Source organism: Notothenia coriiceps, unplaced genomic scaffold (genome assembly GCF_000735185.1).
Source record: "Notothenia coriiceps isolate Sejong01 unplaced genomic scaffold, NC01 NC01_scaffold00015383, whole genome shotgun sequence".
In the NCBI taxonomy this organism is placed as follows: Eukaryota; Metazoa; Chordata; class Actinopteri; order Perciformes; family Nototheniidae; genus Notothenia; species Notothenia coriiceps.
The window spans coordinates 113,454-129,952 of record NW_011348084.1 but is presented as its reverse complement, the minus strand read 5'-3'; the positions used below and the strand labels follow the sequence as shown (position 1 = coordinate 129,952).

The 16,499-nt window shown below is 39.9% G+C and overlaps 1 protein-coding gene across 1 annotated transcript in view; it reads left to right on the top strand.

Moving 5' to 3' along the window:
• The window catches only part of LOC104948894 (TOX high mobility group box family member 2-like), an 88,497-nt gene extending 73,041 nt beyond the window's left edge, over nucleotides 1-15,456 (top strand). The window contains exons 5-10 of the mRNA XM_010775127.1: nucleotides 3,341-3,622; nucleotides 4,809-5,051; nucleotides 9,554-9,634; nucleotides 12,175-12,585; nucleotides 12,669-12,817; nucleotides 13,509-15,456. Coding sequence (XP_010773429.1) covers nucleotides 3,341-3,622; nucleotides 4,809-5,051; nucleotides 9,554-9,634; nucleotides 12,175-12,585; nucleotides 12,669-12,817; nucleotides 13,509-13,551 — 1,209 coding nt within the window. The 3' untranslated portion in view covers nucleotides 13,552-15,456. The remainder of the gene's footprint in view (nucleotides 1-3,340; nucleotides 3,623-4,808; nucleotides 5,052-9,553; nucleotides 9,635-12,174; nucleotides 12,586-12,668; nucleotides 12,818-13,508) is intronic.
• Nucleotides 15,457-16,499: the final 1,043 nt, after the last annotated feature.

The window sequence follows — 16,499 nt, the reverse complement described above, 5'->3', positions numbered from 1 at the left end:
CCCCCCCCTTTTTTCCGGATGATACCATTAGAAATTAGCATACAGTACCTATGGCAACCGGCAACCTTTGTCAGATTCTTTCATAATATTTGTACAGCCGTCTGCCGCTCGCTTTATTTAGCTCAGGCTTGATGGCGCTATGTGATAACTTCTAGCTCTCTCTGCCTCGCACAGGTGAAAGCACCAACTAAAAGCACCCGGAGACGTATTAAATAATGACATAAGAGCTATTAGGAGTACATTATCTCAGTAGGATTGTTGTGATTATGTCTAATGAGCACACATCCTGTAGGTGTTATACTGCATGCATTGATGTTAGTAACAGTCATGCACACTTTCAAACATACGAATCAGCCTATTTCTGTTTGCATTGCTTTGTTTTTACAGTAACAATGTTCAAAGCTAATATTTCCTTTGATTCTGTATTTTCTGGTGACTTACCGCTTCATTAGTTTAGACAGAGCACTCGTCTCTAATGAAAATTGACTCAATGCTATGAAATATGAGCGAAGATAAAAAATGTCAAATAAAATGTGTTTGATTCAAAGTAAAAACCAAGAAAAACTGAATTATTTTTGATTATTTATGTAAATTAATGCAATTCGACTCATAAGATGCCACTGCAATCTCCATTGAGTCGCATATCACATGTTTTTACAATTAAAAACAATGTGTTTTAAACCCTTTAAATGTAACTTTGAAAATAAATGTTTGCAAGTCTGTAAGAGCTTTTAAGTGACCCTTTTTTAGTTTCTGCTCCTACGACACTCAGTACCCATAATGCCACGCTGCCTTCCCCCGGTGAACTCCTCTGCTCGGCATGTCTGCTTCTTGTTTATATTAAACATGGTGTGGCTCAGATTAAAGGGTGACAATTTTGCCTGGAGGCTGTTGCTATGGAAATGCATCTGCTATAGCTATGATAGGCCATTCATGTTTGATTAATTGGTTTTTCAATGCTTCTTGGTTTGTGAGGACCCTTAAAGAGCAAGTCCATAGCAAATGGAAAATTAATGGATTTCTATTTCCTTCTCTTTTCCCTTTCTTCCTCTTTTTTCCCCCTGCTTTCTTATTACTTATTTTGCTGAAGCTATTTTCTCATGTTTCAAGAAGTGGTGGTGTTTTGAATTATTATTGGAAGTTGTCGATTGCTGTGGATGGGGGGAGGTTAGAGCTTGGTTATTTGAAATGCAAAAGGAATGTCTTTGTTCATGTCTGCCTTTTGTGTGCAGCTGCTGAGGCAAACACAGAATCTAATGTCGTGTGAATATTATGAGTTTTCAAAGCAGGCCAGAGCCTCGTACTACATTACTTTGTTGTGCATTTTTATTCCAGCAATCTACTGGGACCAATTATGATTAGAGAGCCAAACCTTCATCTTTGAACCTCTGCTCGTGTTTATCAAGACTTCATATGCTCGGGCCTTTTCAATTTGATCTTTTTAGCACTTCACTAATGTGTAATGTATTATTTAACTCATAAATGTTTCAAAGAGCTAACAAATGCTGGTTCGTCACTTTCTGATCTGTAAATTGCCAAACATTCCCATTTATGCCTACATTAAAAGCATCCTTTGGTCCGTGTTCATGTTCTGTCCGGATGAATCTTGAAGAAAAAGCTTTCATCTAGTTATTATTGAATATCTTTTAAGATGGCTAAGAGCAGAACTTTGTGAGGGTCTGATTCTGTAATCACTCTGAAGGGTGTTCTCTATGCGGGGGGGCTTTCTCCAGCTGCGAGCACCACTTTTGTTGCTATTTCTAGGCCCAAGTGTAGAAAAAGGTGGTGTTTAACTTTGCACTAAGTGATATTTTTCTCTTTCACAGCGTGCAGTGAGCATAATACATCTACAGGGGGTTGATAGGGTTGTTGATCAATTCCATAGATGATAGCTTTGCAAGGTGCAGATCTATGCTTTACACTTTCCAGAAGCAGGAACTGAAGTCTTCCGCAAACACAACCAGGTCACCATGTCTCAAGGACCCTGGAGGGCCTGCACTTATTGCACTACTTAGTGATTATAGATGTAAATATACGTGAAAGTAAATCATGGATTTTACCTTTAACTGCAATAAAAAGCTCCTTTGACAAATGATTTAATTCTGAGTTAAGTGATAAGGTGTCATAGCTAATATTTGTGAAGCTATCCAACGATTGGCTTGACATTTGAAGAAGTGTAAAAGCTTTGACTTAAATCGGGGAAAAACATATTTTTTTAATTCCAAAATAAGTCCAATCTAATTTTAGCTATGTGTTGGGTCTTCACTAAGTCCTGAGAAATATATCTGGCTCTTTAGCTGCTGTCCAACATTCAAAAGATGGTCGCTTCCTGTTTCTGTCTGCCATTTGGTGCTGAGATGGTATTGTAGTGAGAGAATTGCTGCAAACATCTGCCATTTCAAATGGGTGATTCCACCACACACTATAAAAAATAAAAGAGAAGGAAGTTGTGGACTAAAAAAACGTTATTATAAGTTCAAAGACGATACATGCTTTTGCTAAGGGGGGTCTCTGAGCATGTCTAAAATACTACTTTACAGCTGCTTTAAGCTCTTAATGGCTGTTTTCACCTATTTCATTAAAAAGAAAACAGATCTTTACAGAGGTTTATGGGGGTCTCATTTCTTTGATCGACAGCTGTCTGAGCCCATCACAGCTTGGCGTGTTGACTTCTGCACTCATCAGTTTCCATCCACCTCCAACTCATTGATATCTAGATATTCTGGCTCTGTTAACTGACAATATGGCAGCAGGCCATACACCCAAAGGCTTTCAGCCTTCAAAATTAACCTTCAGAAAACTATGGGGAATTTCACAGATGCTATATTCATTTTTTTCTTGTCTGGTTAGTTAAGATTGAATGGTAATAGGAAGCAAAGTAGATTTATTTCAAAGTCTGAGTGAGTTGTGTTGGTTAGTGGGGGTTGAGAGATAACATATGTTTTTTGGGAGATATAAAGCTGATTAATCACCTTGCTCCCAGTATTTAAAATGTGCTAAAGCCAGGTACCAAAGAAGTTAAATAAATTAACTTGGCCACAAACTTGCAAGTTTGAATAAATGGCCTGCTACTGTATTGGCAAAAGACAATTGAAAACAAAAAGAGAAGCTTCCCAATGAGCAGCTTTAGTTTAACAATGAGAACCTGCATGAGGGGTTTTGTGTGTGTGTAGTTTCTTCCAACAGACACATTTCCCTCATTCCTCAATTATAGATTTTTTCTAACACACATGCATATTTATTCAAACTATTTTCAAAGTCTTTGCATATTTGGCTAATTGGCATACTTTCATAACATTGAGGAGCAAATAGTAAAGCTGGTGTTCTTCTCTCACCCCAGATGCAGGAGATGGCTTTGCACCACCACCACCACCAACAACAGCAACACCATCACCATCACCAGCACCCAGACGGCGCTCATTATGACCGCGCCCGTCACCACTCCCTGATAAACCGCTCACCTCCGATACTGCCCAACCCTATGAGTGCACTGACCCAGCTAAACCCTCATGTGAGCAGGAGTGCCCTGCCTCATGGTTCTCCCTCTCCTCCCGGGAGTAAATCGGCCACACCCTCCCCCTCAAGCTCCAATCAGGAAGAGGAGACTGATCCTCATTCGAAGGTACTGATGTAGCAACGCATGTCCGGCTTATAGCAGTGGAGTAGGAGGCGAGGGCTTGGCAGTCAGATATGGTTTGCATGCTGACTTTAGTTGTGGAATCCAAACAGGGTAGCCATGCTTGTGCTTGTTATTGGGTTTGCTGGGAAACTCACCTGGTTGCACACGTTTGCTGTTGAATGGAACTGAAGCCATGATTTCCTTTGTTTTGTATGAGTATGTCATTTAGTGTAGGATTGTGGTGTCACATTCATGATTGATTCTAGGTGTAGACACTGTTATTAAAATGTTCTCTTTTTCTAATTTCCAAACACTTACAGACACATGAAATGAGAAACGATATGAAACCTTTTCCCTTAAATTATTTAGGAATTTCTTGCAACAAACCGCCCTTATTTACAGATGTGATGAATACTGTAATTGGTTGATCATCAATAACACAGATACAAAGTATTGGCAGTCTTATGTTGTCATTAATGTTATATACAATCTGGCTTGAGAGCTACACTTCATTTTAATCACTAATTTATTTAAATGATAAGAGAAGGATACTTGTTTACAGTCTTTCGGTTTGTATAAATCTGTAAAACTGCTTTCATAAATTGCCCACAAACCAATGTCTCTGTGGATTTGCTTCGTTTCTATCAGGGGAATGTGAATGAATGTATAATTGAATCTGCCACATCCACAATGTTTCAGATTCATCTGTGTATTTAAATGCTCCACCAGCATGCATTGATACAGTATAAGATGAAATGATCCTTTAGTTAAAGAAAATATATTTCCCTGCATATACATCTCTGCTGTGCTTCTCACTGCGTGCGTGAATAAAAATGATTACCATCTCTCCTATCAGTAAGTAATTCCATTTGCTCTCTCCAATTCACTCTGAGACCACATCAAAGCCAGAGCAGATACAGCAGGCGATTTAAAATTCCTTTCACCCCTAGCTCGAAAGTCAGGATTTATGACTTGCTGAACAACTGAAGAATAAAGATTTGAAAAGGTTTGATAAATTCAACTAACAGATGTTATTTCTGACAAAGTAAGGCGGAAAAAATAAATGCTGTCAACCAGTGGCGGTGTCAAAATGTTACTGTCAGTAAATACAATTAAAATAACTAACCACCAAATTAGAAAGCGTTGTATTTGCAGTTTCAATAAGTCGTTTTGTTTTTTGTGTTTTTTGATGGTCTTCCAGATCACGGGAGAGAAGCGGCCGTCTTCAGAGATGATGAAGCCCAAGCCCAAACCCCAAAAAAAGAAGAAGAAGAAGGATCCCAATGAGCCGACCAAGCCTGTGTCAGCCTATGCCTTGTTCTTCAGAGACACCCAGGCAGCCATTAAAGGACAGAATCCCAACGCCACCTTTGGAGACGTATCCAAGATAGTGGCCTCCATGTGGGACGGACTGGGAGAGGAGCAGAAACAGGTACATTTATATTCCGTATTCTACATTAGTTGATCTTTGTAGTGACAGTGTGTACTGTACAATCTGCACGTGATATTGTTGCAACAATCTACTGCAAATGTGTGGAACAGGTCCTCCAAGCAGACAGTATGAACAGAACTCCTTCGTATCCATGTGGTCTGCCTCTTTCTTTGTACCCGCCTTTAGAAATACATCCAAGGCTACGTTTCTTGCTAACAGTTAACTAAATAACCATCCGGCAGTTGAAGTGCAGCATGGCAATTCATTTGCAGTAATTTTTTGGCCACATGGAACATGTGTATCTACTTACTTTTAGCTCTGTTTTTGGTCTCCACCCACTCCTGGGATTATTATCTTCAATTTGAGCTGGTAAATACTCCGCTATGTTCACCAGTTTGTTGCTAACTTTATTTGTCTTGTATATGGTGCTGGGAAGGCACTTTTATATATTTCTTGTTTGAACATATGACTGTGAGATTGATCCAAATTAGTAAAGTTAGGGTTATTCTGTGTGGTTTCGTTTCCTTCATTTTCCATTATATTTGACATGTGATTCCTCATATGAACATCATTGAAAGAAGAGAAAAGTTTGTTACCATTAGCAGTGTTGATAGATATATGGCCCTGAATATCTTCACGAGTCGATTTTATTTTTATTACAGCCTGACTTGAGCGTAGGGAACTCCATCAACATTTGCTTCAGTAAAGTGCATTTCCACGCAACACATTTTCTGTTTCATTTCAGCTTTTCAGACCAAAGTCAAAGGAGTTTCTATGTGTTTGTGGTAACAAATGATGGTGTGAAATGAATAGAAAACGAGACAGTCTGATGATCATGCGCAGACTCATATTTTTAGAATATCCAGTCAGGGCACAGCCTATTGGGTGTCAAATAAAAGCACCTGTCTCCATGACAAAGTGCAGCCCATTCTCCTCAGCCCGAGCCACCGTCAAAATAGACCCTATCTAGCATGTGTGTGTTTTTCTCCCACCAAACCTACTTTATACGCTGGACTTTGGAGGCCGTCTGTCCCTTTTATTTGCAGTTAATTTTTGCCGCCTTCACCGGGGCTCTTCACCATGAATCTTCATTTTGCCGCTGACACCCTTGAATGTGAATTCCTCATTTCCTGTCCTTTTATTTATATCTGTTGCCTGGTGATTTGATCATGCTGGGAATACAAGATTAGCAATTGCCTTGTCCTTGGTTTTGCCTCAAGGACATCTGCTCCTGAAATGTTATTGTTTGTGCTTCTTAACCCTTTGTGTCCCGGCTTCTTTTTCGACTTAGATTTTGCACTGTAGATGTAACACTCTCTCTCTCTCTCTCTCTCTCTCTCTCTCTCTCTCTCTCTCTCTCTCTCTCTCTGTCTCTCACTACTACTAAATGCATTTGTCCTTCACAGTATTACCCGTGAACAGAGACGACACTAAGAAAAGGGCAATTCCGTCAATAAAAATCTGCCCATTCAGTGTGCCATTCAACAGCTAATTTTTTGATTTGTTTGTGCATTTATATGTTTAATCAAACGTGTCACCTAGCAAGACACATAATTAACTTGAGGTAATGATTTCATTATGGAATGAGATGTAGGACCCTGTCTGGGCAATAACACTGTGATTGCTCTAATTATTCTCTTTGACTAGCGCTGTCACTTATTCCTGCATAGAAAAATGGATAAACTTGATAACCATGTATTTACAGAGTGCAACCAATTCAGCTACTGCCTGCTAATACTCATTTAGGTCAAAAGGTATTAAAATGTATGTCTTTGGTGTTGACAACATATTAAAGCATCCTCTATCAACAATTAATGACCAATAATTATGATAAAATGCATTTAGCGTGAAAACTTCTCATTCCAGAGACCTTAAACCTATTCAATAAACACCTTTAATTCCGTCTCTCCCTGCTCGTTGACTGTTAATGTTTATGCTGTTATGGTTTTTCTTTCCTTTTTTTCTTCCAACATCGGCTGTCATGTAATCTCTATAGGACCGATGAGGTGTGTTCTATAATGTCACAGTCAGACCCTCTGGAGCCATGAAGGCTCACCAGAATGTAAACACAGCCCTTCCCCTACACACAGCTTTGTTTTAACTAGAACGTGGCCCCTGTTTCCAATTACCTATAGTACTTCTCAAACACACCATGCAGCCAAATTCACATAAAGGCATTGAAGGCAGCTCGTTTTATTGCTGTACTTTATTGAAGAAACGATCAGAAGTGTCATTGTCGTGATTTGTGTTCTTTTTGTGATTCGTTTAAGCTTCAATGTGCGTTTTCCCCATGTTGCACACATTGTTGTGTATTCTCCAGTGTCGCCCTTGAGTTATGTAGAACAAAGTCTTTTTTTTAATTCATGTTTATGTTCATATTTTCCTTTTTATTAAGAGGTTTTCGGATGCCTGCACGCCGTATAGTATTCTTTAATTCCCGAAGGCCCTTGTTTTATAGTGCTAGATCAATGCGTTATTTGGGCTGCGTTATTCCTCAAGGTGACTACATGTTAAAGCTGCCCTAGAAACACAAAAGAACATTTTTGCTTGTTTTTGCTATTAAAGATTAAGATACATTTTTACGTTTTTGTTTTAGGAGCAGTGGAGAGGAACAGTGATAATGGAGTTTGGTAGGAGAGAGGAGAGACCTTAGCTTTATTTAATTGAGTCTGCTGTGTTGGAGTTGTGTATCAGTGAAAGGTCAGCGATAGAAGGAAGAAAACACTGTCACTCAGTTTAGCCTGTATGTTTAGATGCTATACTCCGCATATAAGCTACATTTTAGCATCTATCCAAAGATTTATATATATTTTTCTGTCAATTCTTTTGTTTTACTTTCACATCCACAGTTTTTTTATTTCTTTATTTTATTCTTGACGTATTGTTCTCTCTCCTTCACCACTCTAATCTCTCCACCTTCTCTACCTCCCATTTTTATCCTCCTCCTCCTCCTTCTCCTCCTCCTTCATCGGTCGCTCGGCTTTTCGGTCGTCGGGGTAATCACTCCCTTCAGTGTCAGCAGGGTGCGGAGTTATTGTCTCCTGTAATTAACTGGTTATCAAACAAGAACATTTCATTAAGGTACAATTAGGGGCTAATTCAGGCGGGACACCTCTGTGTCAGGATTACGATGGAGGCATATGCTCTCCCCTTGCAGCTTTGTTATTTTTAATTTCAACTGACCTGCAGCCTCTGACGGCTTCAATTGCTAATGAATCCACTCACTTTCGAATAATTAGACATCCTTAGGCATGGTAATTTATTTAAAAGTATCCGTCGTTGCGCAAGTCATTAGCTGTGTTAAATTGATTTGGAATTAAAGCTGCTGGGAGAAGTTTGGGGTTCATTAAAGAGGCAGCCATGTATCCATCAATATTTAAGGGGTAAGGGGTTAGGTTGTCATTTCTTTCTTTTTTTTAACAAGAACTGTAATTCATTTTCTAATGGGGATTATCTATTATATTAAAAATAGTGTATTTCCTTATTTAAAGCTTCTTGTTCAATGCAGTTCTTTCTTGAAATACCTGAATGTATATGACGGAAGGGAAAATAATAATAATATTGTAAATAGGGACGAGTGAGAGGATAAACATCAGGTGTTTGAGCAAGAGATTGTATCCGTCTTCATCCAGGTTTGTTTGCTGTTCTCTGTGTATGTCTGTTTGTTTATTGACTGTATGTGTTAGCTGCTGCCAGCCTTTGTGCATTTGGCAACACATGAATGCTTAATGGTTATTCTACCCCACCTCTTGGAAAGAAATGACCCCGTCCATGGAGCCACAGATAGTCTCTCACAGAGGATCAGTAATTACCCGCTGCATTCACACACACGCAAACTTTCTTCTTCATATTAAAATGCGCGAGAGATGAGCTGAGATCTGAGTCTTCCTCTTCGATTTTAAGGGTGGACTTTTTGCGACTTGTTTTCCCCGCTTCAAAAAGGCAATGGCAGCTATAAAGAGCCTGTGAGTGACATGTGATGACATTAACTCGAATTCCCTGTCTTAACGCATCATTTGAGGTTCATTCAGAAGGCTTGCAATTGCCTCTTTGCTAATGCTTTTTTGAATTCTTTTATTTTTGTTCTCCTCGTCTGAATGATTTGCTGGGACATCAGCTCTGATTAAAAGATGAGCAACAGCCTTAATAGAGGAAGAGGCTGGAAAGCAACAATGACAAACAGCTTCTCACTCCTCATTTAGCTCCATAATATGTCAAACTCCATCTTGAAGTGCACACAAGCTTTCTCTGCATTTCATTCTGGACATTTTGAATAAATAAATGACTGAAATGCAGAGACATCATGCATATGGTCAAATATCCTTTACTTGATAGCTGTGCCATGGATGTTTTTGATTTGTTTTTCATCACAGAGAAAATGGCTAAGTCACAAAAATCACATCTTGACTCAAATCTTCTCCACAGTTTGGACCACACGGTCATTTTAGCCTTTGGCGTCACCTTGTAATAAATCCTTGTTGTTGTTGTGTTTGCTCCTGCAGAACTACAAGAGGAAAACAGAGGCTGCTAAGAAGGAGTACCTGAAAGCCCTGGCCGCCTACAGAGCCAGTCTGGTTTCCAAGGTAACCACGGGGGTCACATCTTTGATATACATGGGTCAGCGACGATATAATTAGACAGAAATTCCTTTCACTCTTATTCCACGGAAAGGGTCCACTTGCTGCACCGAGGGGTTAGTATGTGTGTGTGTGTGTGTGTGTGTGTGTGTGTGTGTGTGTGTGTGTGTGTGTGTGTGTGTGTGTGTGTGTGTGTGTGTGTGTGTGTGTGTGTGGCGAGTGTGCTCAGTGGAGAACAGTGACAATTAGGCCTCACACACACCCAATTTGCAACCTGGGGTGAAATGAAAAGTAGCAGTGCACGTCTGTGTGTGCGTGCTATTTAGCTCTTTAGTGTGCACATGTTAGAGTAGAAGTGGGCATTACCTATCATTTGCTGTCCTCCCTGATGGGATACTAATGTGTTGCCTTAGGTTTTCTCACACTTACTGGTCTCTCTTTGCTCTAGTTTAGCCCAGAACATTATATGAACCACATTGCAAAAGTAACATATTTAAAAAACATGCTATAATATGCTGCAGTCTTTGTACATTTTCAGGGATTCTCACTATAGTTACCACAGTTTCATTCTGCTTTTACACTGCGTTTAATTTCCGTTATCGTGCATTGTTTTCGGAACACAACTCTAAATTGCATTAGCATATACCAGGCTCCTCCTCTTCCCCCTCCCCCTTCCCCGTCCTCCTTCCTCCCCTCCGCACAGCGCCACACTTCCTCTCGTGCTCATGGACCAAAAACAAGCACCTTGATTAAGGCATGAATAGTTAATTCATCAGCCTCTTCACTGTGGCATACTTTCAACTAAAAAGACTATTCTCATCTCTTGTCTTTGGTGCAATTAGACATTCATGTCAGAGCTCCTATACAGAGGCTTGATTGATGCTATATGTTGGAAGATTGCCAGTCAAAAAACTGACTAACAAAAATAACCCTGCAGCCCCCCCTCCTCGCTCATTCAGGACCAGCCAATCTGAATGCAGAGCTGAATCTCATGATTCAACGTGACTCTTTTTTTTTTAATTACCAATGAAGGAGTCTTTTCAGAGTGAATTGGGGCGGGTGGAATTGGAGGTAATTGGAGTATCATTTGAAGGATTCGCATCTTCAGCGTGCACCTGTTGCCTTTTTGTTTGGTGACGCATGTTGGTTTGTTTAAGAGAAGAAGAAAAAACAAAAGTTTGATTGCTTCCCACTTTATGTCATGGCACTCCTCTTGTGCTCATTTCAATCCTAAATCTCCAAAGTACAGAATGTAATTAAAAAAAAGTCTCAATTAAAAAAACTCACTTTTACAGATTTCATAAATGTTTCAATCCCCATACATTTGCACAAACATCATATATTTCCTACGATGAATATTCAATATACTGCAAATATAACCCTAAAATATTTTGTTCCAAGGTGAAAGAAATCACAGCCACCCTCTCCCTTCACACCTTTCCCTCAGTATCTCATCTTCCACTTGACCCTGCAAATGCATCTGACCCTCTCTTATATCCATCCCTCCATCCTGTTGCATTGATTATTTCATGGGTTCAGAGGGATGGATGTGAGCCATTACTAAGTAGCAGACCGCCACACATCACTCGAGCCCGTCTGACAGTTAATGAGAAACACTGGATGTATGTCAGACATACACCACCTCATAAAAGAAAGGGAGACAGAAAAAGCTGCAGAATGAATGTGTGTCGGGTGTCTCAGCGTCAACAGGGGTTTTTGTGGAATACATAAATAAAGAGAGGGGGAAAAGGGTGGTGACCGTGGGTAGCATTAGCAGCAATGGCTTAACATATGACTAATACATAGTATAGAATTATAAACTGCATGTTCACATCAGATTAAAGTGTCTTGGAAGAGGAGCCATGTCACTTTTACATTTTTCATGCAATATTTAAATAATTTTCTTTGAATTTGCCGATGCCAGCTGCTCCTTTTCTTTTCCTCCATTGTTTTGAAAACTTTTCCCTGAGAGATATATCTCTGTGGGAAAAAGGAGGCTCAAAGAATCATAGGACATTTTATTATTTTGATATCAGCTTTTGTTCTATATTTGCAACTAAACTTGTCCTATAATTTTAATACTGTTAAAATGTATGTTAAGTTCTGGAAGGAACAGTGTAAAACTACTTTGACTTATTTACACCAAGAAATGCAAAATTAAATAGATCCACATTTCATAAATATTTAAGTTATAACCTTTACATGAACCCTCTGGCAAGGTGCAAACTGTTATATTTCAGTAAATACTGGATGTATCTAAACAGTATAATTAATGTTTATTAAAACTTGTGTCTTACAGTATTTTTGTAGCTTTGGCCTTCATTTGTAGATTATACGTCAACATGACTAGAAACGATTGTTAACAAGCAACAATTATGCAACATTATCCAAACCATTTTATTTCAGGGTTTTCACACAAATACTTAATTTCACAGCAAAAGCAAATTTGTGAGACCTAAAAAAAAAAAAAAAGAACCACACTGTGACAAACTCTAATTATCTGAACAATAAATCTAATAATTTTCCTTCTCCTGCCCCCTCTCTAGACATATAACGATCCCGGCGAGACAAAAGGTCCCCAAACCAGCCAGGCTTCTTCACATATGATGCCAGCCAACCAGCCCCTGTACAGCGTGCCACACTCCCCCCAGCCATCGTCGCCCTACCTGGGGCCCGGGGGCTTCCCCCTCACCGACCTGCAGAGCTACGCAGGCCACGCCCCTCGCCACGCCCTGTCCCAGACGCTCAGCCAATCGCAGATGCTGCCCAGCATTAGTGCCTCTCCCCCCTCTTCCTTCCAGATCAGCCCCCCCCTTCACCCCCACCAGCAGCTCTCCCTGCACCAGAGCTCGCTCCTCAACCAGCCTATCCGCATGCAGCAGGTCCAGTCCCAGCCAATCATCTCTCACCAGATGGGGCTGCAGGCCTCTCTGCACTCCCCTCCTCCTGGGCAGCAGGTATAGCAACAAACTGAGACACAACTCCTTTTTTAATCATGTTATATGTTAAGATGGTGGCTTAGTTTGATTTCTTTCTCCAGGGTTTTTCCCACCTCCAGTCAGAGTATCAGAAGAGCCTTGGGGGCCCCCAGTCTCCAGGAGCCCCTGGCCCTGGTCCAGGCCCTGGAGTGCCTCAGGGCCATGACTGGGACGGTGAATACTGCAATCGGGAGTGTGGCAACCACTGCAGGTCAGCTGAGACGCTTTTCTATGCTTTTCCACAATAAGCTCTGTTACTGCAACTTATTAAATCCTAGACTCGTGATGGACGTTTTGAATGGAGACAAATTGAGTTCAACCAAATGGAAATGTTATCTTCCTGTTTGATATATTAAACAGGAAAAATAAAAAGTGGGAATTATTTTCGATATAAGTTTTTCAGATAGACAGGACTCGAGCTCCCTTAAAAATACGTATATGTATTCTTGTCAGACGTCTCTCCCTTGCTTTCACAATGTAAGTGTTGAAAATTGTCAGCTCCGTTCCAGTGAGAGAGAGGAGACAGCTGGAGAGGTAATGGTGAGATAATAGAGCTTGTCATGTGTTTGTCAGACAGCAGTAAAAAAACAGATGTTTCCAACACAAGTTTTCACTGTTATTGTACTAAACGCTTTGGCAGGCACGCAGTGTTGCAGCATGGGAAGGTATTCCAAGTGTTGGTGCTAAAAAGCTATGAAATGTTTAGTTAAATGTACAGGGTTTGCTAAGAGCAGGAAAGCTAAGATAGAGGGTGCTTCGGCTTCATTATTGACTATCAGGGAATACAAAATATTTACAATGAAAGGAATAAATACTTCCTCTCCTGTTTGCATCCTTCTTTTCTGTACCCTTTTTTCTTTGTTTATAATCTAATCTGTGCTTTTGTATTTATTTATCTCCAGTGGCAGCATGATTGGCAGGGACAAGCCACTCTACCTCACCTGAAACTGAAGATCATGCTCAGATCCTGTCGACAAAAAACGACACTGAAGAGTCTAACCTCATCGCCCCCATCCTCCAACCCCTATCCCCTCAACCCCTCTTCTGATGCACACACTGAAACACAGTTCACACTTAACATACAATAACATACACACACATACAAACCCCCTCACACACACATACACATTCCACAACCCCACCACCGCCACCTTTTTTTGTCAATGTAATTATAATTTCTAGAACAATTTGTGATCAGAGTTTTTTGAATAGATGACTGCTGTCTGTACCGCTTAATGTATTAGCAGTCCTCTTGCTGTTTTAAATTTGCCAAGCACTTATAAAGCCCCCACCCTTTCCCTCCCCTCCCTCCCGCTCCCACCCCTCCTCTCTGAGTTGTGTGGCTGTAGAGCACCCCTCTTCTGTGTCACCATCAAAGTCCCCTCAGGGACCCCATCCAGCTTTAATTAGAATGAGAAGAAAAAAATATACTCTTCCTCTTCTTTAATCATTTTAATTTCCTTTTGGGTTTTTTCTGGCTTTTTGTTGTTGTTGTTGTTGTTGCTGTTTTATTTATTTCTGGCTTGCAAATTGTTCTTTTTTTTTGCCAATAAGCGTTGGGCCCTGTACTGTAGGAAAATATTAACTTCTAGTAGGTTCAGCGCAGGCTTTGATGTTATGGTAGCTTTGCCTAAGGGCCTGCAAATTGATACAAAAAGCTTGGGTGGGGAAAAGTAACAAAACAAAATATTCTTTTTTTCAAATATTAAAGACCTGTTCAGGTCGACTGAGCTGTCACAGTGTGATTGTAAATATCACTTTTATGGGATCAAATTGGGAATTGGAAGTCCAGATAGATTTGTTTCTTCTTTAATATTACATGTAAGTCATTTTGTGTGCGTGTGTGTGTCTGGACGTTAGAATGTACCCCATTCATGACGTGTGGAGTCGAGTGTGTATGTGCACGGACACACACTTGCGTGCGAGAGTGTCTCAGTGTTCGAGTGTCGAGTCTTTCTCGTGAATTTTAACAGCCTTGTGCAGCTGGATTTCAGAGGAGTATTTCACACTCGTTCTTGCATTAAATCTGTGCTCACTGGTGTGTTTTTTTCCAATAAAGTTCAATCTAAAACTGAATACACAATATGTGTCCTGCAGATCATTAAATGGAAAGAGCCAGGTGAGAGGTAGAGAGGAAAGAGATAGAGGAGAGAAAGAAACGCTGTGAGATAAAATGAGATATAATGTTGCAGGTGAAAAAAAAAAAGATATTGCCTCAAAATGCCCCCCGCCTCCCTTTTCTTATTTTGTCTGACCATAATGTCAATTTTGTCTACTCGACATGCAGAAGTGAAGTAACAGAATATGTGAATGGAGCCATCACATCCATATTCTAGTGATTTTGATAAGTTTCTACTTGGTGTTTGGTTGTGTTGATCTCATCTTTTTAACTTTTTGTGTGATTAACAGAAATGCATTTTGCTGACAAAAACATCTGTATTTATCTCCTTACTGTAGCATATTTTCAGTTTTAGTTGTTACAGAACTATAACATTTTAAGTTGTGTAAAAAAACCTGCCAATTGTAGTTATTTTATTTGTAAAAGCCAGTAATGATAAATATTTTAAATGGTTATCAATATATTGTTTTTTCGCTAGTTGCCCATCAGCCATTTGACAGCTTTTTCTTATTTATGAAATAAATTAGATATTTTTGCTTCTTACAATGGAGGTGTATTTTTATTTTATTTTATTGTTTCATTTCCTTTGGTTTGATAAAAATGATGATGACCACAACAATGTTTGTATTTCTTTATTTTTTACATTTTGGGTGCTGCTCTTTTCCCCCTTGCCAGCAGCATCTGTTTGTGTCACAATGCTTCTTTTATTTTAAACCTGCATAATAAAAAAAAGTCTAAAAGTGACCCTGCCTGATGCCTGTTTATTTTTTGTGGCACTTACTTTCTAGACATGATAATCGTTGTTTTAAAGATCCCCCAACACCCCCGACTTACTGCACCTTACAGTGTATAGGCAATAAGGAGGGTCACATTTGTAGGCCTATCCTATATTTATATTTAGCTCGGGGCTTCAATGAAATTAGCTAATTAGCCGTGGATACAGAGTACACCAGCCAACGTGGATATTGCCAGTAAACTATCTTAACAAACAAGAGAGCAGATGCGAGAAAAACGTTTGCTTTGCTTGTGAAAGTGGTGCATCGTAGGCGTCTAGAGTGAGATAAAGAGAACAGAGAAATGCAATGTGCGCACAAACCCAGGCAACCATCCAAGTACTGATTTTACCCCAATTGCACACAAGTCTACTCAGAGACTTTCTGAGAGAGAAGAAGAGATTGAAATGGAACTGTCGCAATTCCTCCATTCAATGTTTTATTCATTTTAGGTCTGCCTGCCGTCTCTTCCTCTATAGCATTGCATTGGCAAATAGATCATCATTGGACAATTTGTGATATGACACACATTATATGAAAATCACAATCATGCATTCTAAATGCAATGCAAGATAAAAAGAGATGTTGGGTGCAGACACACAGCCCTGCCTGCGCCTTTTGTGTACATATTTCCATGTGTTTGTATGAATATCTGCTTATGTGTCTTTTATGTATTTGGGTGTTGCCTCACCTCTTTAGCTGTAAATATATTTCTGCGTACATTGCAACAGCATCTAATTTCCCTTATAACATCTTCTCTCTGCTATACATGCACATGCTGTCATTGTCTGTAGAAAGACTGAGGTAAATACTGCGAGTAGACAGTATCACTTTGACACACCAGTCAGCACCCTTAATCCCATCCCTCGTCTCAGAGTCAATGTCATGAGGCCGACGGAGAATGAAAAGCTACAATTCATGTTGGAGGATGCCGTTGAGGAGGTGAATATAGCGGTGTTGTTGGTTTCTGCACAATCCAAAAGACCACTGCAGCGAATAAA